Source organism: Erinaceus europaeus, chromosome 4 (assembly GCF_950295315.1).
Source record: "Erinaceus europaeus chromosome 4, mEriEur2.1, whole genome shotgun sequence".
NCBI classification, from domain to species: Eukaryota; Metazoa; Chordata; class Mammalia; order Eulipotyphla; family Erinaceidae; genus Erinaceus; species Erinaceus europaeus.
This window is the reverse complement of record NC_080165.1, coordinates 102,741,160-102,764,752: the sequence shown is the minus strand read 5'-3', so window position 1 is coordinate 102,764,752 and position 23,593 is coordinate 102,741,160. Positions and strand designations below refer to the sequence as shown.

The 23,593-nt window shown below is 41.7% G+C and overlaps 1 protein-coding gene across 3 annotated transcripts in view; it reads left to right on the top strand.

The window, feature by feature from the left end:
* Window positions 1–23,593, top strand: part of DYRK4 (dual specificity tyrosine phosphorylation regulated kinase 4) — a 58,618-nt gene continuing 35,025 nt past the window's right edge. The window contains exons 1-2 of one of the 3 annotated variants that reach the window (XM_060190249.1): window positions 1–145; window positions 265–358. In XM_060190249.1, the coding sequence (XP_060046232.1) occupies window positions 272–358 (87 nt within the window). In that variant the 5' untranslated portion in view covers window positions 1–145; window positions 265–271. Of the gene's footprint in view, window positions 158–264; window positions 359–23,593 lie in introns of all 3 variants that reach the window. The other 2 variants (XM_060190246.1, XM_060190248.1) reach the window with 2 other exon arrangements.

Here is a 23,593-nt window from a genome sequence, read left to right as displayed (position 1 = left end):
GAGTTTAGTGGGGCCACTCTAGCTGCTCAGAGAACCATGCCCTCTAGGGAAGCTGCTGCAAAACAAATGCTGAAAGCTACTTTTGCTTTTGGCCTTCTGCTGTAACACTAAGAACCTTTAGATTTCTTTCAGTTAGAGAAAGCAGGTACCATTGTAGGTCTGTAAAAGCAAAGTGGCAGAGTGAGAGCTTACAAACAGTGGAGGATAATTGTACTTAAGACTTCGTGCCTATTGCCCATTTGCTTTTTATTCTTTGTCCCGTAGGACTGAAATGGATACTAAGAAGCCAAGAAAAGGCAGTTTCACATCCTTCCCCACTTTGAAAGCAAGAAGGAAACAAAATTTTACCTCCTCAAAGGTAAGGATCTTGATTTTCATTTGGCAATTAGGAGCATGAAGACTAAGAGAGGTGGTGATTTTATGCCACAAGACCCTTTGATGACAGGGTGAGAGGGAACAGTGTGGGAGGACCAGGCTGATTTGAAGAGCCAGGTCTGGTTGGGTTTGGAGAAAGAATCATCAGTGGGAGGGCAAGTGTGTAGTTTTCTGAATTTCAGGACTGCAGGGGCTTAATCTAATAAGGATCTGTATGTGAGAAGCCACTGGGCTATTCACTGTATCTTTTTTTTGCTCTGCCAAAAGTATACTGGATAGCTAACAAATATTCAAGAGCATTTAAAAAAATCTATGGGTATATATATTTTTCTAACATAGACACATCTTAGTTTTTAGTCTATCTAAAAAAATGTATAAAGGTCACAGTGCTGAAGGTAACATTGTAATGTAGTAACTTTGTGATTACCATCTACATCAGAGGTAGGGAATATCCAACCCAACACTTACTGAGTAAGGCCAGTGAAATTGTTTGGTCGGGGGGGGGGGGAGGGCAAGCCATGGCATACTTGGTTAAATGCACATATTACCAAATCCCCCACCATGGGGGAAGCTTCACAAGTGGTGGAGCAGGTCTGCAGCTGTCTAGCTTTCTCTCTTGTATCTTACCCTCCTCTCTCAATTTCTCTTTCCTAGCTAATAAAAATTAGAAGGAAAAAATGGCCTCCAAGAGCAGTGAATTTGTAGTGCTGGCACCAGGCCCCAGTAATAACCCCAGTGGCAAAAAGGAATGAAGAAAGTATGTTTAGTTTGATTCTGCCAAGGCAACCACAGCTGAAACTCAAAATTCAGTACATCTAGGAGGTTTTTTTTCATAGCAAAATGTGTGCTAATTTTTAAGTTGATAATTTTATATTACCTATGAATTATGTTATAAATATCCAAATGATTCTTGCCAGGAAAAATGTCCCTCACTCCTGAAATACATGATCATCTTCTAAATCAGGTGTATTTTTAAATCTGGTACTCTCAGTCTGAAATTCACAACATGATTAAAGATCATATGTGCTCAGGGTTGAAGTTGCAAATGTTCAATAATCACTAGGCTGCAACTGGCAAGACTTGAGTCTAGGTAATGACCATTCTGGGTGTGTTCTATGACTGGCATGGAACAGGATCTGAGAGCTGTGAGCAGGGAATTCACACTCCCCCAGGTCTATTGCTATGGAAACTGAATTCCAGCTTCACCCTGAGATCCAGCAAGCTGTCCTGTTTAAAGGACTGCAATCACAACTTCCCCTATCCTTGGTTACTGATTTTCTGCTTTTAATTTCCATGCAGTTTTTGTAGGACTGAAGGCCTAGAGACTGGTATCCCATAGGTGAATGCACCCCCAGAGTCTACTGCTATGGAAACTAATTTCAAAGTTCTTATGTCCTCCTGTGACCCTTCAAGCTTCCCTGACTTCCCTGACTGAACTACCACACTGGTTCCCCATCCTCTCCATCCCTACAGTTCTTAAATTCCCACCTCATATTACTTCAGGGTTGTAGGAATAGGATTGGGGTTCCCATATTTTGCCACAGCTTGTTCCCACTCATCAGGCCAGAACCCTGTACCATATAGATCTTTCCTACTTGTGGTTTGTTGTCATGGGCAGGATTTTTATGTCAGGAGAGAACACTTTTCTGTCTGTACCTTCCCTCCCAAACCTGGATGTTGACCTGTCCCTTGCTGTGGCAAGTCTGTTCCATGCCTGCTTCTCCGTGCCGCTTTGGCTTTGCTGTGGATGTTGAGAGGAAGAATAATAGGTCTGTGTTAGTCTGCTATCTTGGTTCTGCTTATCCTTTCAAAACCATGTTTTTAAATTTTCTTTAAACTTTACTTAATTTAATAGGACAGAGAGAAATTGAGAGGGAAGGGGGAAAGAAACAGAGAAACATCTACAGCACTGCTTCACCATTCATGAAGCTTTCCCTCTGCAGTTGGGGACTGGGGGTTTGAGCCCAAGTCCTTGTGCACTGTACTGTGTGCCCTTAACCAGGTGTACCACTGCTAACCAAGCCCATGTTCTTAATCACTCTATTCCACTCTTCATTTCTCTTTGCAGAGTGTCAAGTATTACCTTGTTAAGTGTGCCTTACTATATTTAAACTAATTGTAGGGACAACAAGTTCTGTTGCAGTGTTAGTGGTAGGTACAGAAAACTAAGTTGAAAATTACATTTAAGGTAAATTATTTATTTGTATTTTACTGGTAACTTCTGGAAGACCAGCAATATTTTTGTCTTTAACTTATGGCTGTTGTTTTTATTTTGGTAATTATTCTGATAGGTCTCAATTAAGTGTCTTTAATGTTTATGTTTCCCAATGGACTTCTCTTCTGATGGAATAGGCTTAAGTAAGAAAATGCAAAGAAGCCAAAAATTGGCTTCAGAACCTTAAATATTGGAATTAAGTTCATACTTATAACTGGAGGATGAAAAGTACCAATCATAGGGGTAGTGAACTAGTTCAGCTTGGGGTGGGGGCGCCCCTTTTGCCATATGATAGACCAGGTTTCAGCCTCTAGAATACCACTTGGAAATGCTGCATCAATGGTAGAAGCTTTGGTGCTGTGGTATTTTTCTCTTTTTCTCTCTCTGTCTCTGATTCTATCTAGAAAAAGTTGACCTGGAATGGTGAAGCAACAACCAAAAAGAAAAAAAGAAAAAGTTATACATTTAAAAAAGAGCACTATGAATTATAACATTTTACTTAAAAACAACTCTGAATAGGAAAGAGTTACTGCAGATAGTGAATTTCACTTCAAAAATGCCATCATTTATATTCATGGGTTTAATAGTATAAGTTATAAATATATTTTTAGTAGTAATCCACATTTTGAAGATATATATATATATATATATATATATATATATATATGCTTTTCAAGATGAACTATCTCCCAGCCACCCCAAAATGTGATTTGCTTTACACTTTATTTCACCTGCAGGCCAGCAAGATAGTTCACTTGGTAAGGTGCCTGCCTTGCCATGTGCACAATCCAGGATTGAGCCCCTGGCACCACCTGGCAGCACTCCGGCTGGCACTCGGGGGAGCTGGAGTGTTGTGGTGCCTGTCCTTTTCTCTATCCCTGCTTGTCTGTATCTATCTGAAATTTTTGACCCAGAGCAATGAAACTTCTCATACACAAGGTCCCAGTATAGCACATAACATTAGCAGCAGCAGTAATAATAATTTTGCAGGCTTTAAAATGAGAGAGTGATCCTTTATTAGTAATGGTCAATTCTTTTTTTGTTGTTTTATATTATTATTATTATTATTATTATTATTATTATTATTATGCCTCCATGGTTATTGCTGGAGCATGGTGCCTGCACTACGAATCCACTGCTCCTGGAGGCCATTTTTCCCATTTTGTTGCCCTTGTTGTTACTGTTGTTGTTGTTGGATAGGACAGAGAGAATTCGAGAGAGGAGGGAAAGATCGAGAAGGGGAGAGAAAGACACCTGCAGACCTGCTTCACCACTTGTGAAGTGACCCCCCTGCAGGTGGGGAGCCGGGGGGGCTGGGACCGGATCTTTACTCTGGTCCTTATGCTTTGAGCCATATGTGCTTAATCTGCTGCACTATTGCCATGCCCTGCCAGTAATGTTCAGTTCTTTTAGAAGTACCTGCATTTACCTGGCAGAATATGGAGTACCTAGCAAGAACCTTTGCCTTTGCCCTTTAAGAGGGAACCCCATCCCTCCTGCTTAGTCCATTTCTAGAGTATATCCTTGGGAGGGGGACTGCTTAACTTTACTAGATAATAGGAAGTTCCCCTGCTGCAGTGTCTCTCCTCTGTGTCTCTCTTTCTCTATCTAAAGGAATAAAGGAAGTCCTAGGGTGGTGAGAGCATGCGTATGTGAGACCTCCAGTTCCCTGCACAATTAGAGCCTTCTGAAAAGGAACTTCCTTCTAATTTTTTCCCACCTAACATTTAGGCAAATATAAAGTTCAAAGGATAAATTACTTACTTTCTCCATCTGTAAAACGAAGACATTTGACTACAGTTCCCCAAAGCTCACTTCATCATCATTATCTGCTGCTCCATAGTCCTTGTCACAGAGGTCTGGAAAGTGTTGCCCTCAAGACCATGCATTGTGTGCATTAGAAAAGTGGTTCCAGGGGAGGCTGGGTGGTGGCATACCCATTTGAGCACACACATACACACATTACCATGTACAAGGACTCAGGTTCAGGCCCCTGGTCCCCACCTGCAGGAGGGAAGAACATGTCTTCAGGAGGGGTGAACACATCTTCAGGGCTCTCTCTCTCTCTCTCTTCTTTCCCTCTCTTTTTAAAAAAATTATATGTATTTATTTATTTGAATAGAGACAGCCAAAAATTGAGAGGGAAGGGAGTGATAGAGAGGGAGAGAGACAGAGAGACACCTGCAGCCTTGCTTAACCATTTGTGAAGCTTTTCCCCTGCAGGTGGAAGCCAGGGGCTTGAACCCAAGTCTTGTATATTGTAACATGTGCATTCAAGCAGGCGTGCCACCACGTGGCTCCTCCCTCTCTATTTCTATTAAAGAAAGCAAGAGAAAAAAAAAAAGAAAGAAGGAAGGGAGGGAGGGAGGAAGGAAGGGAGGGAGGGAGGGAGGGAGGGAGAGAGGAAGGAAGGGAGGGAGGGGGGAAGGAAGGAAGGGAGGGAGGGAGGAAGGAAGGAAGGAGAGAAGGGAGGGAGGGACAGAAAGAAAGTGGTCCTAGGTGTTTGTTAAGAAAAGACACTGGAATTTGAAGAGACTAGAGCCAAGATGGATGAAGTAGAAAGGAGTTTATTTCTCTTGGATGGAGAGTTCAGATCACTCTGAAAATGGGCTTGTTAACATTATCTTTATACCATGAGGCAGAAGCAAGCTAAGTTAGCATGAGGTTACAGAAGCGGTATGAGCAGTTATCACGGTTAGGTATTGTACAGGAAATCTTGTTTTTCAGGACTAGGAATGAGGGAGTGTGTAGGCTTACACCCCTCCAGTTAAAATTTTCTCAATGCTCTCTAGTTCCCTTCTCAGTTTGTTCTTCCAGCACCTGCTTCTGCCCTGCCTGCATCCCCTGCCTCCGCCTTCAGAACCCCCAGGAGAACTCCATCCGGGAGCTGATGGCCTCCCTTGGTCCTGCCAAGAACCAGGGTGTGTTCACTCTGCTAATGGGTCTCCAGAGTCCAGTGTGGTTGTGGATGCAGTTAGGAGGCTGCCCTTTCTGTCTGGGCATCCTGGCTCCCTCCCACACCCCCTCAAAGAGTCTTAGGGGAAGCATCTTAGCTGGAAGTGGCAGTGAGAGAGATGATGCCTAAGGTGATTTGCCTTTGGTGGGTACAGAGAGAACAGCTAGCCAATGCCAGAGCTGGGAATGGGAGATACTCAGCACTTCCTCTCTCTGCAGTGCTCCTAGAGGACTGATGGTGGCCTGTTGTGTTCCCTCCTTAATCCCCAGAGATTACTCTTTCCTTCCCGTGTCTGTGGGAGTGCTTTTGTTTTCCACTTGCTCCCCATTGCTTTGGCCTCAGGGAAGGGATTATGAAGCCTGCAAGGAGGAAGCTATGATTTGATATCACAGAACCTGAGCTTCATCTGCCTGTCCACCTTGACCAGGCATTTGGCTATTATTATCTGCGTATCTATCTATCTATCTATCTATCTATCATCTATCTATCTAATGGAGCGGAGGAAGAGACAAGGAGGAGCCAGCTGAGAAAACAGAGAAATAGCCTGTGAGTTACGATTGGTATGGGGTGGTATGGTGGAAGTATCTTTCTGAAAGCTAGATGCTCTTGAGTGGGGGACCAGGGTGGACCTGATGCCCGAGTCCTTTGTTTCTCACCTGAACTTCTCAGATGAGGACATCCTGGGTTCTATGAAAGGCAACGAGGGGCGGGTAGTGTTCTACAACACTTACTATCCTTTTGCTTTCAGAGTGAGAGCTCTCAGTACTCTCTGACTCTTGGGGGATAGAACCACAGAGCTTTTGCCCAAGGTGAGGGGGCACAGGTGGGGTGAGATTGGATTGGGGCCTGGCATGATGGGAATGCACCCAGGAAAGGAGTGCACCTTCCTGAAGGAGGTCACTGCTCCATGTGGGACATCATCCCTAGTCTTCTTCCCTCCACCCTGACAGAGCAGTGACAATGATGTATTACTGTAACCAGCTTATAGGTGTGTGAAGCCATTCTTTCCTGCATCTTTTTCTGCTCTTCTCCCAGCACTGAAAGTCTTCCTTGAGTAGGGAGTAGTAGATTTAGAACCAAACACCTCTTTTTCAAAGCATTCTCTCTGAAAACCTCAATTATTTTTAAGAGGTGGGAGAGATAGAGGGACTGTCCTCTGTAAAAAGGGGGATTTTGTCAGCTCTACTACGAGCAGGAAATGTGACCCCCCCTCCATCCCTTTTGTCTCTCCTTTTAGCAAATATTTCAGTTCCTACTGTGTTTGAGTTACCTAGTCAGGTTTAGAGATTCTTGGATAAGGCTCTGATATTTATTTATTTATTTAATGAGGGTAGGGTGGTTAACGGTTTACAGTCAACAGTAAATGCAGTTGTTGGTACATGTGTAAAATTCTTCAGTTTTCTGCAAAACACTCTAGCCCCTCTCCTAGGTCTTCCTCTACCATCATGCACCAGGACCTGAAAGCACCCCCTACCCTCCACCCCAGTCCTTTACTGTGGTGCAATACACCAAATCCAGTTGAAGTTCCCAGATCTTTTATTAAGTAGTCTTAGAGTCCAGTAGAAGAAGACATAAACCAGCCTTCTACAACAAACCTTTGCAGGGCCTGCAGGTCCAAAGCATGAGGCCATGCATGGGTGGACCATAGGGAACCCTGCCTAGGCCTTCTGTGTGGGTGTGCTCCCCAGGGAATGCTGGGGCCATGGAGTGGAACAGGGGTGATGGGAAGGGTACCAGGAAAATATTCCAAGCAGAAGCAAGGTGGGAGCAAGAGAAGTAAGAGAAGCCAGCAGGGTATTTGAAAACTTCAGCACTCAGGAGGGTTGAGGCTAAAATGAAGGACAGAAGTGGAGCTGTGACAAAGGACAAGATAGGTAAGGGTTTGTCTGCCAGGACTGCTGGGGCCTGGGAGCCATGGGGGAGGTAAGCAGTGCAGCTGTGCAGGACTGGGTGTTCCTGTTTAAATTTTGAGTCCCCTTAACAGACAGAAGTTGGCTTGGGAAGCTGCTCAGAAACTAGTGCTTAAACTTGGGGTGTGGAGAGAACCTGGACAGTGTTTTTGTTTTGTTTTTGACACCAGGGTTATCACTGGGGTTTGGTGCCAGAACTATGAATCCAGTGCTCCCAGCAGCCACCTTCCCTCCTTCCTTTCCTTCCTTCCTTCCTTCTTTCCTTCTCTTTCTTCTCTTCCTTCCCTCCTTTATTGGAATAAAGGTTTGGAGGTGGGAGAGATGGACTCATGAGTGTTGTTGAGGTGGTCTGGTGTCGGGCTGCACCGCGGAGAAGAGAGCGGACGTCCAGAGCAAAGGGGTACACAGATCTTTATTATAGGATGGGGGGGAGGTTTGGTTCAGACCACGTGGAGCCAGCCAGCAATGGCCGACCACGGGGAAGAGCAGGGAGGGAGACCTCAGAGAGGGAGAGCCAAGAGCCCAGAGAGAGAGAAGGGAGGGGTGAGGGGGCTTTTTATTGGGCGACAACCAGGGGTGCCGTGTAGGGCCAGGATTGGTTGAAAGGGGGCACTCTAGGATTTAGCGGGGCATAGAAAAACCTGGGGGCGGAGCCAGGATTGGTTGAAAGGGGGCACTCTAGGATTTAGCGGGGCATAGAAAAACCTGGGGGCGGAGACTGCATCAGAATAAGTCCTCAGCAACACATGAGAGAGCTTTTCTTTTTTTTTCTTAATTTTTTGAGGAAATACTGTTTTGCAAGACTGTTGTTGTTCAGGGGTACAGCCTCACATCTCCTTAAAGTGGAGATATACCTCATCCACCAGCAAGTTCTAAGTCCCCTCCACTACAGGACACTGAGACCCTAAATCCTATTTCCTGTCTCTTTCAAGCCAAAACACTATTCAGCTCCGCTTATGGTATTAATGGGAACTGAACCTGGGACTTTTGGTGCTTCAGGCATGAAAGTCATTTTGTATGATCATTATGCTGTCTCCCCAGCCCCTAAATCTTCTCTCAACCCTCTTCCCTCACTTACCTCTTTTTTATCCTGAGATGTTCTCAGATGGACTACAGATTATTAATGTTTTGTCCCTGTTTCCCCTTACTTTGTTTCATTAATCCCACCTATGATTGCAATCACCTGGTATTTGGGCTTTTGGTTTATTTCATTACATGATCTCCCTCCACCACCCCACCCCCCCCCAGTTCATTGAGGCAATTTAAACAAAGCCACAACATGTCCTCAACTCTGACTCTGATATCAGGGAGTTTGGGTCAGGTCTGAGATGCCCTGTTTCAGGAGCTCCTGGGGCAACACTGAAAGCCGTTGGCCCTGTGACCTGTGCTGAGCACTCCTGTTGGCACACTGTCGTGCTCGGTGACCATGTTAAGTATCAGTGCAGTAACTGGGGTAATAGCTCGCCTTCTAGAGCATCAGAATTTCATGACTGAGGGAGTCAGGTGGTAGCGCAGTGGGTTAAATGCACATGGCGCAAAGCACAAGGTACGGCCTAAGGATCCCGGTTTGAGCCCTCGGCTCCCCACCTGCAGGGAAGTCGCCTCACAAGCAGGTCTGCAGGTGTCTATCTTTCTCTCTCCCTCTCTGTCTTCCCCTCCTCTCTCCATTTCTCTCTGTCCTATCCAACAACAGCAATAGTTATGACAACAATAACAACTACAACAAGCACAATAACAAGGACAACAAAATAGGAAAAATAGCCTCCAGGAGCAGTGGATTTGTAGTGCAGGCACTGAGCCCCAGCAATAACCCTTGAGGCAAAAAAAAAAAAAAAAAACCCAAAACCAATAATAATTTCATGACTGAGATTCCTGCTTTAATCGGGCACCACATACTGGAGAAGCATCACCAAGGCCTGACCTAGCTTTTTTTTATTCCAAGCATTCTTCTGGGGGAGAAAAGGACAACCTAGAATCTGCCACAGAAACCAGTAAGTGGAATATAGCTGATCTGGAACAGCACTTTAGGGGGTTAAGTAGCTAACAGTTTCCTCACCCCCCTCCCCTCCAGTGGAAAAAGCTGCATGTAGTTGCTAGTTAGTTCTTATGTTTCAGTTTCAGGAGTTTAACATACATGAGGTTGGTTGAACCCATGACTGTAAAGCCAGCTGGTTTAAAAAAAAATCCCTGAATATAAGTGGACCTTTTTTTTTTTTTTTTTTTTTTTGCATCCAGGGTTATTGCTGGGACTCAGTACCTGCACTATGAAGCCCACTGCTAATGGAGGCTCCCCCCCCCTTTTTGTTGCCCTTGTTATTTATCATTGTTGTTATTATTGTTGTTATTGATGTCATTGTTGTTGGATAGGACAGAGAGAAATGGAGAGAGGAGGGGAAGACAGAGAGGGGGAGAGAAAGACAGACACCTGCAGACGTGCTTCACTGCTTGTGAAGCCACTCCCCTGCAGGTGGGGGCCAGGGGCTTGAACTGGGATCCTGTGCTGGTCCTTGCAAGCTTTACAGCTTAACTGCAAGTTGCCTTAACTCTGCATTTAAAATGGTTTGCAGGAATGCTGGGAATGACAGGTTGAGAGGCAGCTGGGTTTCAGCTTTCCCACCTTCCTCCAAAAAGCTTTTGAGCTGCACTCAGTTTCTATTGATATTTGAGAGAGGTGAGCTGGGTTTTGCAAAGCAGTGAGCTAGCAACTTTTTTGTCCTGGTTGCTGAAGAAACAATGGAGCTGTCAAAACCCTAGAGGAGGGAGAGCTGAAAAAAGAGTGAAAGCTAAATAGTCTGGAAGCCAGAGAGACCCCGGAGAGGCAGAGGAGGGGCCCAGGCTTAGTGTTTAAGACTTCACCCAACTGCCCTGGTGACATTACATGTCAGTGCAATGCCTGCACTTGAACTTTTTTTAAATTTATTTATTGGGGGAATTAATGTTTTCCATTTGACAGTAAATACAGTAATGTGTACATACATAACATTTCCCAGTTTTCCATAAAACAATACAACCCCCACTAGGTCCTCTGTCATCCTTTTTGGACCTGTATTCTCCCTTCCACCCACCCCAGAGTCTTTTACTTTGGTGCAATACGCCAATTCCAGTTCAGGTTCTACTTGTGTTTTCTCTGCTGATCTTGTTTTTCAACTGCCTGAGAGTGAGATCATCCAGGGGCTTGAACCCGGGTTCTTGAGAACTGTAGTATGTGCACTTAACCAGGTGTGCCACCACCTGGCCCCTAAAATATAATTTTTAAATTTTCAGATAAAAGCAGGGAAAGAGAGTGAGAGACAACACAGCACTGCTTCACCATCCATGAAACTTCCCCTCAGTGCTATGGTGTTCCCATGTGGCATAGGGGCTTGAACCTGTTAAGCACTCTACTCTACTCTTCCCTGATCTGAGGGGAAATGCTTCCAGTTTTTCACCACTGAGTGTGATGTTAGCTGTAGGTTTGCTATATATAGACTCCACTATCTTCAGGAATTTTCCACCTATTCCCATTTTTTTTATTTATTCCCTTTTGTTGCCCTTGTTGTTTTATTGTTGTAGTTATTGTTGTTGTTGTTGTTGTTGGATAGGACAGAGAGAAATGGAGAGAGGAGGGGAAGACAGAGAGGGGGAGAGAAAGACAGACACCTGCAGACCTGCTTCACCACCTGTGAAGCGACTCCCCTGCTGGTGGGGAGCCGGGTTCGAACCGGGATCCTTATGCCGGTCCTTGTGCTTTGCGCCACCTGCGCTTAACTCACTGTGCTACAGCCCGACTCCCTCTATTCCCATTTTTTGTAGTGTTTTGATCATAAAGGGATGTTGTATTTTGTCAAAGGCTTTCTCTGCATCTATTGATATGACCATATGCTTTTTGGTCTTGCTTTTATTGATTTGGTGGATCACATTGATTGATATATGTATATTAAACCAACCTTGCATCCCTGGGATAAACTCCACTTGGCCATGATGAACAGTCTTTTTAATATACTGCTGTATCTGGTTGGCTAGAATTTTGTTCAATAATTTAGCATCTATGCTCATCAGAGATATTGGTCTGTACTTTCCTTTTCTAGTTGTGTCTCTGTCTGCTTTTGGTATCAGACTGATGTTGGCTTCATAGAAGCTGGAAGGGAGTATTCCAGTATCTTTAATCTTCTGGAAGACTTTTAAAAGTAGAGGTATTAGTTCTTTTTTGAAGGTTATGTAGAATTCATTTGTAAAACCATCTGGTCCAGGACTTTTAGACTTGAGAAGGTTTTTGATAACTGTTTCAACTGCATTAGCTGTGATGGGCCTGTACATATTATCTAGTTCCTCTCTCTTTTTAAAAAATATTTTATTTATTTGCATTTTTATTTTATTTTTATTTATTTATTTATTTATAATTTATTTTTTACTTAAGAGGTTGAATTGTTATGTGGAAAATTGGGAAATGTTATGCATGTATAAACTATTGTATTTTACTGTTGATTGTAAAACATTAGTCCCCCAATAAAGAGAGAAACAAACAAACAAAAAAAGATAAATTAACAAAACCATAGGGTAGAAGGGGTACAACTCCACACAATTCCCACCACCCAATCTCCATATCCCATCCCCTCCCCTGATAGCTTTCCCATTCTCTGTCCCTATGGGAGCATGGACCCAGGGTCGTTGTGGGTTGCAGAAGGTGGAAGGTCTGGCTTCTGTAATTGCTTCCCTGCTGAACATGGATGTTGACTGGTCGGTCCATACTCCCAGTCTGCCTCTCTCTTTCCCTAGTAGGGGGGGTCTCTGGGGAAGTGGAGCTCCAGGACACATTGGTGGGGTCTTCAGTCCAGGGAATCCTGGCCGGCATCCTGATGGCATCTGAAACCTGGTGGCTGAAAAGAGAGTTAACATACAAAGCCAAACGAATTGTTGAGCAGTCATGGACCCAAACGTTGGAATAGTGGAGAGGAAGTGTTGGGGGGCGGGTACAGACTGCAAACTCTAGTGTACTTCTGCTTTCAGGTATATATTTTACACTAGTTTATGGATACGTGTGAACATATGCTCTCTCTCACAGAACCTGGTCTATATCTAGGTTTTGGGACTTTGTTAAAAAGTGATCCACCTGGGATGGAATTAGAGAATACTATGAAAGGAAAGGTCTCACACGAGTAATGAAGCTGAAGGGTTGTCATTCCACACGTGAAGTTTCTGGACACAGTCTGAGCTGAAGCATGTTGAGGTGGCAATCGTTGCATTGATTAGCTTGCGATCGGCAGATGCAATATTATTTGATATGGATTGGGAGAGGCATGCGGGAAAGTGGGCCCTATCCTAAGGTTCCAGGACTGGGAAAAATATAGGCTCTATAGTGGAGATGTGAGGTTCCTGCTGTCTTAGGGTTCAAAAAGACAATGGATAGTTAATGTTATTATCACATTATTTGGTAATTGGGATAACTTTGAAAAGTCCTTTTGTTAGGGTTTGCTGTATAGTACCCAGTATCTTGTATATACCTGTGCCACTGGTTGCATATGATCTAGTTGGTCTAGGCTTTTGAGGGAGTCCGCATATCAAATACACAGCCTATATATTAAAAAGACTCAGTCTGTGTTTTTAAAACTTCGAGACATACAATTAATTTTCCCCCTCTCATATTAATTAACTAGTGATTTATATGACTACACTTTACTAGGAGTGTACATAAACACCATTCCCACCACCAAAAGACTGTGTCCCATCCCACCCACCTACCCCCAACCCCCACCAGCCCAGGAAGCTGCATGTCTACTCCTCACCACAGGGTTTTTACTTTGGTGCCCTACTTTCAATTTAGTCAGGTCCTGCTTTTAGTTTCCCTTTCAGATCTTCTTTCTCAACTTCTGTTGATGAGTGGGATCATCCCATACTCATCTTTATCTTTCTGACTTAGCTCACTTAACATAATTCCTTCTAGCTCTGTCCAAGATGAGTGAGAGAAGGTGGGTTCATTGTTCTTAATGGCTGTATAGTATTCCATTGTGTATATTATACCACAGCTTTCTCAGCCACTCATCTGTTGTTGGGCACCTGGGTTGCTTCCAGGTTTTAGCTATTATGAATTGTGCTGCTATGAACATAGGAGTATACACCTCTTTTTGGTTGGGTGTTATGGAGTCCTTGGGGTATAACCCCAGGAGAGGAATTACTGGATCATATGGAAGGTCCATGTCTAGCCTTGTGAGAGTTCTCTAGACTGCTCTCCACAGAGGCTGGACCAGTTTACATTCCCACCAGCAATGTAAAAGGGTTCCTCTGTCCCCACAGCCTCTCCAGCATTTGTTGCTGCTGTCCTTTTTGATGTATGCCATTCTTATAGGAGTGAGGTGGTATTTCAATGTTGTCTTAATTTGCATTTCTCTGACAATCAGCCACCTAGAGCAGTTTTTCATATGTTTGCCTTTTGGATCTCCTCTGAGGTGAATGTTTTGTTCATATCCTCTGCCCATTTTTGGATGGGGTCATTTGCTTTTTTGGTGCTAAGTTTGCTGAGCTCTTTATATATTTTGGTGATTAGTTTCTTTTCTGATGTATGGCATGTGAAGATCTTCTCCCATTCTGTGAGGGGTCGCTTTGTTTAATAGTTTCTTTGGATGTACAGAAGCTTTTCAATTTGATGTAGTCCCATTGGTTTGTTTCTGCTTTAGTCTTTCTTGCAATTGGGTTTATTTCATCAAAGATGTCCTTGAGGTGTAGGTGGGAAAGTGTTTTACAAATGTTTTCCTCTAAGTATTTGATTGTTTTTGGTCTAACATCCAGGTCTTTGATCCATTTGGAGTTGATTTTTGTTTCTGGTGAGATAAAGTGGTTCAGTTTCATTCTTCTGCATGTTTCAACCCAGTTTTCCCAGCACCATTTATTGAAGAGAGCCTCCTTCTTCCATTTAATGCTTTGGGCCCCCTTATCAAAGATTAGAAGTCCATAGATGTGGGGGTTTAGGTCTGGGCTTTCAATTCTGTTCCACTGGTCTGTGTGCCTATTTTTGTTCCAGTACAATGCTGTTGTGATGCTTTATAATACAGTTTGAGATCTGGGAGTGTGATGCCTCCATTTCTGTTTCTTTTCCTCAAGATGGTTTTGGCAATTCTAGGTGTTTTCAGGTTCCAGATAAATGATTGTAGTGTTTGCTCTATTCTCTTAAAGAATTTTGGTGGAACTTTGATGGGTATTGCATTAAATTTGTATATGGCTCTGGGGAGAATATTCATTTTGATGATATTTATTCTTCCAATCCATGAGCATGGGATATCTTTCCATTTCTTGGTATCAGTTTCTATTTCCTTGAGTAGCGACTCATAGTTTTCAGCATACAAGTCTTTCACTTGTTTGGTCAACTTTATTCCTAGGTATTTGATTGATTTTGCTGAAACAGTAAATGGGAGTGATTTCTGGATGTCTTCTTCTTCAGTTTTAGTGTTTGCATAAAGAAATGCCACTGATTTTTGTACATTGATTTTGTAGCCTGACACCTTGCTATATTGCCTAATAAGTTCCAGTAGTTTTCTGCTGGGTTCTTTAGGTTTTTCTATGTATACTATCATATCATCTGCAGATAGTGAGAGCTTGACTTCTTCCTTTGCAATCTGTATTCCTTTGATTTCTTTCTCTTGCCTGATTGCTATGGCAAGAACTTCCAATACTATGTTGAAGAGTAATGGTGACAGTGGACAGTCCTGTCTAGTCCCCGATCTGAGGGGGAATGCTTTCAGCTTCTGTCCATTGAGTATGATGTTGGCTGTAGGTTTGCTATATATAGACTCCACTATCTTGAGGAATTTCCCATCTATTCCCATTTTTAGTAGCGTTTTGAGCATGAATGGGTGTTGGATTTTGTCAAAGGCTTTATCTGCATCTATTGAGATAATCATGTGGTTTTTGGATTTGCTTTTATTGATGTGGTGAATGACATTGATTGACTTATGGATGTTGAACCAGCCTTGCATTCCTGGGATGAATCCCACTTGGTCGTGATGAACAATCTTTTTGATGTGCTGCTGTATCTTGGCCAAGATCTTGTTTAATATTTTGGCATCTATGTTCATCAGAGATATTGGTCTGTAGTTTCCCTTTTTTGTTCTGTCCCTGTCAGCTTTTGGTATCAGGGTGATGTTGGCTTCATAGAAGGTGGAAGGGAGTGTTCCTGATTCTTCAATCTTATGGAAAAGCTTAAGAAGTATGGGTACTAACTATTTCCTGAAAGTTTTGTAGAATTCGTTTGTGAAGCCATCTGGTCCAGGACTTTTGTTGTTGGGGAGATTCTTAATAACGGTTTCAATTTCTTTGTCTGTGATTGGTGCATTTAGGTTTTTTTAGTTCTTCTTGGTTCAGTTTTGGAAGGGCATATGTTTCTAGGAATTGTTCCATTTCTTCCAGATTCTCTAGCTTGGTGGCGTATAGTTCTTCATAGAAGTTTCGCAGGATTCTCTGGATTTCTGTGGTGTCAGTTGCGATATATCCTCCATTGTTTACAATTCTATTAATTTGAGTCTTCTCTCTGTTTTGTTTGGTGAGTCTGGTTAGGGGCTTGACAATTTTGTTTAATCTTTCAAAGAACCAACCTTTGGCTTCATTGATCTTTTGTATGGTTCTTTTATTTTCAATGTTGTTTATTTATGCTCTAATTTTAGTGATTTCTGTCCTTCTGGTTGCTTTAGGGTTCCTTTGTTCCTCTTCCTCTAAGTCCTTGAGGTGTGTAGTAAGGTCATTCATTTGATCTTTTTCTTGTTTAATATGTGATTGTATGGCTATAAGTTTCCCTCTCAATACTGCTTTAGCTGTGTCCCAAATATTTTGATAAGTTGTGTCTTCATTTTCATTTGTTTCCAGGAACATTTGAACTTCCTGCTTCAGTGACTCTCTTGACCCAGTGGTTCTTAAGAAGTATGTTGTTTAGTTTCCAAATTCTGTGTCTTTTAACAATTTTCTGTTTGTTGTTAAATGTTAGTTTTACTCCGCTGTGGTCTGAGAAGATACTTGGGATGATTTCAATGCTCTTGAATTTATTGATGCTGTCTTTGTGGCCTAACATGTGGTCTATCCTTGAGTATGTGTTATGTGGATTTGAAAAGAAGGCGTATTCCAGTTTTTTGGAGTGAAAGACTCTGAAAATGTCCAAGAGGTCTAGTCTGTCAATCTCTTCATTTAATTCTCTTGTGTCTTTGTTGATTCTCTGCTTTGTTGATCTGTCTAAGTGTGAGAGTGCGGTATTAAAGTCTCCCACTATTACTGTACTACTATTGATGTATTTTTGAAATTCTTTCAGTAGGTGCTTGATGTATTTAGATGATCCCTCATTGGGTGCATAGATGTTAATAATTGTTAAGTCTTCTTGGCTGATTTATCCTCTAATAATTATGTAATGTCCTTGCCTATCTTTTATTACTTTATTTAATTTAAAATCTATAGTGTCTGAGATGAGAATGGCTCTTCCTGCCTTTTTTTGTGGTCCGTTTGCTTGTATGATAGTATGCCATCCTTTCACTTTAATTCTTGTTGTGTCAGATGGGATTCTTGCAAGCAGCATATGGTTGGGTTATGTTTTCTGGTCCATCCTCCCACTCTGTGCCTTTTGATGGGTGAGTTTAAGCCACTGACATTTATTGGTATTATGGATTTAATGTATTGTAGTGCCATTGTTCAACAAATTTTTGTTTGCTCTGATATATTGCAAGTATTATAGTGATGTTCTTGTTTATAAGAGGTCTTTTAGAACCTCTTTCAGGGCCGGTTTGGTGATGGTTGCTTCCTTTAACTGTTGTTTGTCTAAGAAGGTTTTGATCCCTCCATCTAGTTTGAATGAAAGTCTATCAGGATATATTGTCCTTGCTTGAAACCCTTTTTCATTCAGGGCTCGATAGATATCTTGCCATTCTCTTCTGGCTTTTAGAGTTTGGGTGGAGAAGTCTGCTGATAGTCTTATGGGTTTTCCCCTGTATGTGACTTTTTGTTTCTCTCTTGCAGCCTTTAGGATCCTTTCTTTATCCTTACTTCTTCTCATTGTGACGATGATGTGTCTTGGTGTCTTCAGGTCTGGGTTGATTCTGTTTGGAACTCTCTGGGCCTCTTGAATCTTGATGTCCTTTCTGTTATTCATGTCTGGGAAGTTTTCTTCTATTATTTCCTCTAGAATGTTTCCTTCCCCTTCCTCTTTTTCTTCCTCTGGCAGGCCAATGATACGAATGTTACTTCTTTGAGATCATCCCATATGTCTCTGTTGTTTTCAGTGTCTCTCAATCTTTTTTTGAGCTCTTTCACCTCTTTCTTAGCTCATCCTCTGTCTGACTAATTCTGTTTTCTGCTTCTGTTAGTCTGCTTTCCCTTCCCTCAGCTTCTTTCCACAGTTCAGCTATTTCAGCTTTCAGTTCTCTAATTGCCTCAAGATACTCAGTATTTTCCTTGGGGGTCTCAACTGTTGTTTCCCTGATACTGCCATTCCTTTCCTCCAATGTTGTTTTCATTTCTGTGATTAGTAAGTTTATTATTGCTTGCATACTTTTCTTATCTATGGTTACTTCTGGCTGATTTGTAGTTTCTTCTGGGCTCTTGTCTCCATTCATTGGAGTAGCAGTTTTATTTGTTTTTGATCTACCCATTTTTTTGACTTATGTATTTCTTATTTTTATGTTCTGTTGTTCCTCAATTGTTGTGTTTTCTTTTTCTAGCGTTTGCCCTTCTTCCGTAGCCAGTCAACAGCATCAGGTTGAGCCTGATGTACAGTTTCGAGACCTCCTTTGAATCTGGAGAGGTGGCAGTCGTTGACTATGTGGGTCATAGTCTGTCTGTAGCCGCACGGGCAGTTTGGGTCATCTCTGGCTCCCCAGCGATGGAACATAGCAGCGCACTGGCCATGGCCTGTTCGATAGCAATTGAGGAGGGCCCAATCATAACGTGCTAGGTCAAAGCCGGGTTGACGCTTGCAGGGGTCTGTGATGAGGTGTTTGTTCTTTACCTCAGCTGACTTCCAACTCTGTTTCCAAGAGTCTGGAACAGAGAAGATTAGTGTAGGCGTAGGAGACCAGATTGGATGACGAGACGTCATGCGTTGAACAGGGTGGACTCGAAGAGCAGGACCAACAGCTTGAAAGCTGGCAGGAGCTTGTTGCTGGCTTTGAAAGTGACTCTGATCCATGTGGATTCAGTCGGCTAGGAAGGATCGTCAGTTTCCCCAATGAATGGGTACTCACGGGATGTACCACGGGAAGGTCGATTCAGTGCATCCCATTGTTGTGTTTTGAGTACAAGCAACACTGTACTGAATACCTTTATGACAAATGCAATCTCCAACCTCATGAATTACAATAGCAACTGAAGCAAGGATTGAATCAGTTTAATCACTATGCGTTATCCAAACAATGTCTCCAGTCCGTGAAAAAATAGCAACCAAGTACAAGTGAAGAATAAAGAAAAAGGAAAGAAGAGGTAGCAAGAATAGACAATTATGCAAATCTACTATCCACTGTATATTCTAGGGGTAGCAAGAGGAGAAAGGGAAGTTGAGCAGAGATACACACATAGAGAGTCCACTCTGAGTCAGATTTCTTCCCCAAAATAATTCACAAATGAATATCAGTGAATTCAGAAAGACAAAGAAGAAGGAAGGAAGAAATGGAAGAGAAGATTAAAAAAAGAGAAACAAGAGAGAGAAAAGAAAAAAGATAAGAAAAAGAGCTGTAATAAAAGAGCAGTGAAAGGAAAGTTTTTAATTGATTAATTTATTTTTTATTTTATTTTATTTTTTTAATTAGCTAGGAGGAGGGAGAAGGGGAGAGTCTGTAGAAGAGGTAGGAGTAATCAGACAAGTTCCTCTCACAATGGATAAGATGCCCAGTACCCTAGCAATGAAAGATACCCTAAGAGTTAATTCTGGTCAACCTAAAGGAGGGGGGGAAAGAGATACGCCTTTATATAATATTAATAATAAAACAGAGCAGGGTAAAAAACCTGTCCCAGGTTGCCTCAAGCCTCCTGAGCAGAAGCAGCTGATTGTTAAGAAAAAGAACAAAACAAAACAAAAAAAAACCTCAGGACTAGACAAGAATAGCAGGAATAGTCAGTTATGCAAATCTACTATCCACTGTATATTCTAGGGGTAGCTAAAGGAGAAAGGGAAGTAGAGCAGAGATACATGCAGAGAGAGTCCACTCTGAGTCAGATTTCTTCCCCCAAATAATTCCCAAACGTGTATCAGTGAATTCAGAAAGCTGAAGGAAGAAGGAAGAAAGGATGACAAGAATGAGAAAAAGAAGAAAAAAAAAGAAAAAGAGAGGGAAAAAAGAAAAAGATAAGAAAAAGAACAATAATAAAAGAGCAGTGAAAGGAAAGAGTTATTTATTTATTTATTTATTATTTAATTAGCTATGCAGGGGGGAAGACAATGGGTAGGGGCGGTAGGAAAAGTGAAAACAAGTTATTTTAGCAGTGAATTAATCACCCAGTCCCCTAGCAATGGAAAATACACTAAGAGTTAATTCTGGTCAACCTGAAGGAGAGGGGGAAAGCAGCACACATTTATCTTGTATTGATAATAAAATAGAACAGAGTAAAAAACCTGTCCTGTCTTTAGCTTTGATGACTCTAGATTGCCTCAGGCCCCCTGAGCAGAGGCAGCTGATTGGCTACTTAGAAAGAAAAAAGGCCAAAGGTTTCAGAAGGGAATAGAATTAGAATGAGTGACACCCCCTGGTGGGACAGGAATCTTGGTAAAGAAAGAAGCTCAGCAGGGGAGCCTGCTAGGAGCAGATCTTTGGTCCCCAGGGACTGGTTATGGGGGGGGGCACGCTTCGGGAATAATAATTTAAAAGAAAAAAATTTTTTCCTTTCTTTTTACTCTATTTTCTAACCCAAATTGAGTTATGGTCACCTCCTTGGTGTCACTGCTAGGACCCCTTATTGACTGGCCTACTAGAGGCAAAAAATCCTACCGTTTCCAGTAGATATGGTCAGAGCTCAAGCCACTAACAGCTTCTCATTCTGCCATCTTCTGGAGTCCCCCTAGTTCCTCTCTTTTTTTGTATTTTTTTTTAATTTAAGAAAGGAGACATTAACAAAACCATAGGATAGGAGGGGTACAACTCCACATAATTCCCGCCACCCAATCTCCATATTCCATCCCCTTCCCTGATAGCTTTCCCATTCTATATCCCTCTGGGAGTATGGACCTAGGGTTGTTGTAGGTTGCAGAAGGTGGAAGGTCTGGCTTCTGTAATTGCTACCCTGCTGAACATGGATGTTGACTGGTCAATCCATATTCCCAGTCTGCCTCTCTCTTTCCCTAGTAGGGTGGGTCTCTGGGGTAGCGGAGCTCCAGTACACATAGTTCCTCTTTTTTTCAATTTTGGAAGTTGGTAGGTATCTAGGAAATGGTCCATTTCTTCTTGGTTCTCTAGCTTGGTGGCATATATTTGTTCATAGAAGCCTCGCATGATATGCTGAATTTCTGCGGTGTATGTTGTGATATCTCCTCTTTCATTTACAATCCAATTTATTTGGGTCTTCTCTCTTTTTTGCTTTGTGAGTCTGGCTAAAGGTTTGTTGATTTTTTTCACTTTTTGGAAGAACCAACATTTACTTTTATTGATTTTTTTGTATGGTTTTCTTATTTTCAATGTTATTTATTTCTGCCGTAACTTTAGTTATTTCTGTTCTTCTGGTTGCTTTTGGGTTCCTTTGTTCTTCTTCTGGGTCTTTAAGATGTGCAATCAGGGTGTTTATTTGTGTTTTTTCTTGTTTCCTAATGTGTGCTTGTATGGCTATGAACTTCTCTCTCAATACTGCTTTAGCCATGTCCCAAATATTTTGATAGCTGTGTCTTCATTTTCATTGAACTCTCAAAACATTTGAGTTTCTTCCTTTATTTCCTCTTTGACCCAGTAGTTGTTAAGGAGTGTACTGTTGAGCTTCCACATTTTGGGACTCATACTAATCTTTTGTTGGTTGTGAAGTGTTAGTTTAATTCCACTGTGGTCTGAGAAGATGCTTGGGATGATTTCAGTGCTCTTGAATTTGCTGATCCTGTCTTTGTGGCCTAACATATGGTCTATCCTTGAGAATGGCTCATGTGGACTTGAGTAGAATGTATATTCCAATTTCTTGGGATGAATGACTCTGAAAATGTCCAATAGTTCTAGTTTATCTATCTCCTCATTTAGCTACCTCATGTCTTTATTGATTTTCTGCCTGGATGATCTGTTACTTTGAGAGAGTGGGGTGTTGAAGTCCCCTACTATGACTGTGTTACTGTTAATATTTTGCTATAGCTCTTTCAGTGGATGTTTGATGTATTTAGATGGCTTCTCCTTGGGTGCATAGATGTTAATAATTGTTAAGTTCTCTTGATTGACTGATCCTCTGAGCATTAAGTAATATTCATCCCTATCTTTTTTTGATTTTATTTATTTTAAAGTTTATCGTGTTAGATATGAGAATAGCTGTTTCTGCCCTTTTTTGTTAGCCATTGGCTTGTATGACAGTTTTCCATCCTTTCACTTTGAGTCTATGTTTGTCTTGTTGAGTTAGGTGGATTTCCTGTAGACAGCATATTATTGGGTTGTGTTTTCTGATCCATCTTCCTACTCTGTGCCTTTTAATAGGTGAATTCAGGCCATTGAAATTTATTGATATCATAGATTGAAGATATTTTAATGCCATTCTTGTAGATTTTTAGAGTGTTCTGATATATGGCATATTCATGGTGGTCTGACTGTTTATAGGAGACCTTTCTGAACTTCTTTCAAGGCAGGCTTGATGATAGTTGATTCTTTCAACTGTTGCTTATCTGAGAAGTTTTTGATGTCTCCATCTAGTCTGAATGACAGTCTAGCAGGATACAGTAGTCTTGATTGAAAGCCTTTCTCACTGAGAACTCGACAGATATCTTGCCATTCTCTTTTGGCCTATAGTATTTGTGTGGAGAAGTCTGCTGCTAATCTTATGGGTTTTCCTCTGTAGGTGACTCTGTTTTTCTCTTGCAGCCTTCAGGATCCTTTCTTTATCCTTATTCCTTTCCATTCTAAATATGATGTGTCTTGGTGTCTTTAAGTCTGGCTTAATTCTGTTTGGGACCCTCTGGGCTTCTTGAACCTTTATGTCTTTTACACTATCTAGACTAGAGATGTTCACAGCTATTATGTCCTGAAGAATGCTTTCTTCCCCTCCCTCTCTTTCTTCCTCTGATAAGCCAATAATGCATATATTATTTCTTTTTTTCTTTATTTCTTTTTTAAATTTTTAAATTTTTTATTTAAGAAAGGATTAATTAACAAAACCATAGGGTAGGAGGGATACAATTCCACACAATTCCCATCACCCAATCTCCATTTCCCACCCTCTCCCCTGATAGCTTTCCCATTCTCTATCCCTCTGGGAGCATAGACCCAGGGTCATTGTGGGTTGCAGAAAGTAGAAGGTCTGGCTTCTGTAATTGCTTCCCCGCTAAACATGGGCATTGACTGGTTGGTCCATACTCCCAGTCTGCCTCTCTCTTTCCCTAGTAGGGTGGGTCTCTCATATATTATTTCTTTTGGGGTCATCCCATATGTCTCTGTTGTTGTTTTCACTATCTCTTAATCTCTTTTTGGTATCTATTACTTCTTTTTTAGTTGTCTGTAATTCATCCTCTATCTTGCTAATTCTGTCTTCAGCCTCATTGATTATATTCTCTCTCCCCTCTACTGTCTTCTGGAGTTTATCTATTTTGTTAACCTGTTCTGATACTGTTTTAGCTTGTTCAGCTAGTTTTGTTCTTAGTTCAGCTATTTCAGCTTTCAGCTCTCTAATAAACTTGTGATAATGTTTTCTTCAAGAGTCTCATTTGTTGTTTCTGCATTTCTGATGACAATTCTTTCAAACTCTTTACTCACTCCTGTGATTATTTCCTTAACTAGTGTTTGGATGTTGACCTTACTATTTTATGGTTCAACCTTTGGGGAGCTTTTAGCTGGACTCTTGTCCTGATTCATTTTTCCAATATTTCTTCATGTTGGCTTAACCATTCTATATAGTATGTTATGCGGTCTCTCTCTCAGTACTTTTCAAATTACTGATCACTCTTGCCTGGATTGACTAAGTAAGATAATTAAAGGGTTCACAGTTGTGGAAATTGACAGTTGTTTCAATATTATTTTAATCCCTGAGTTG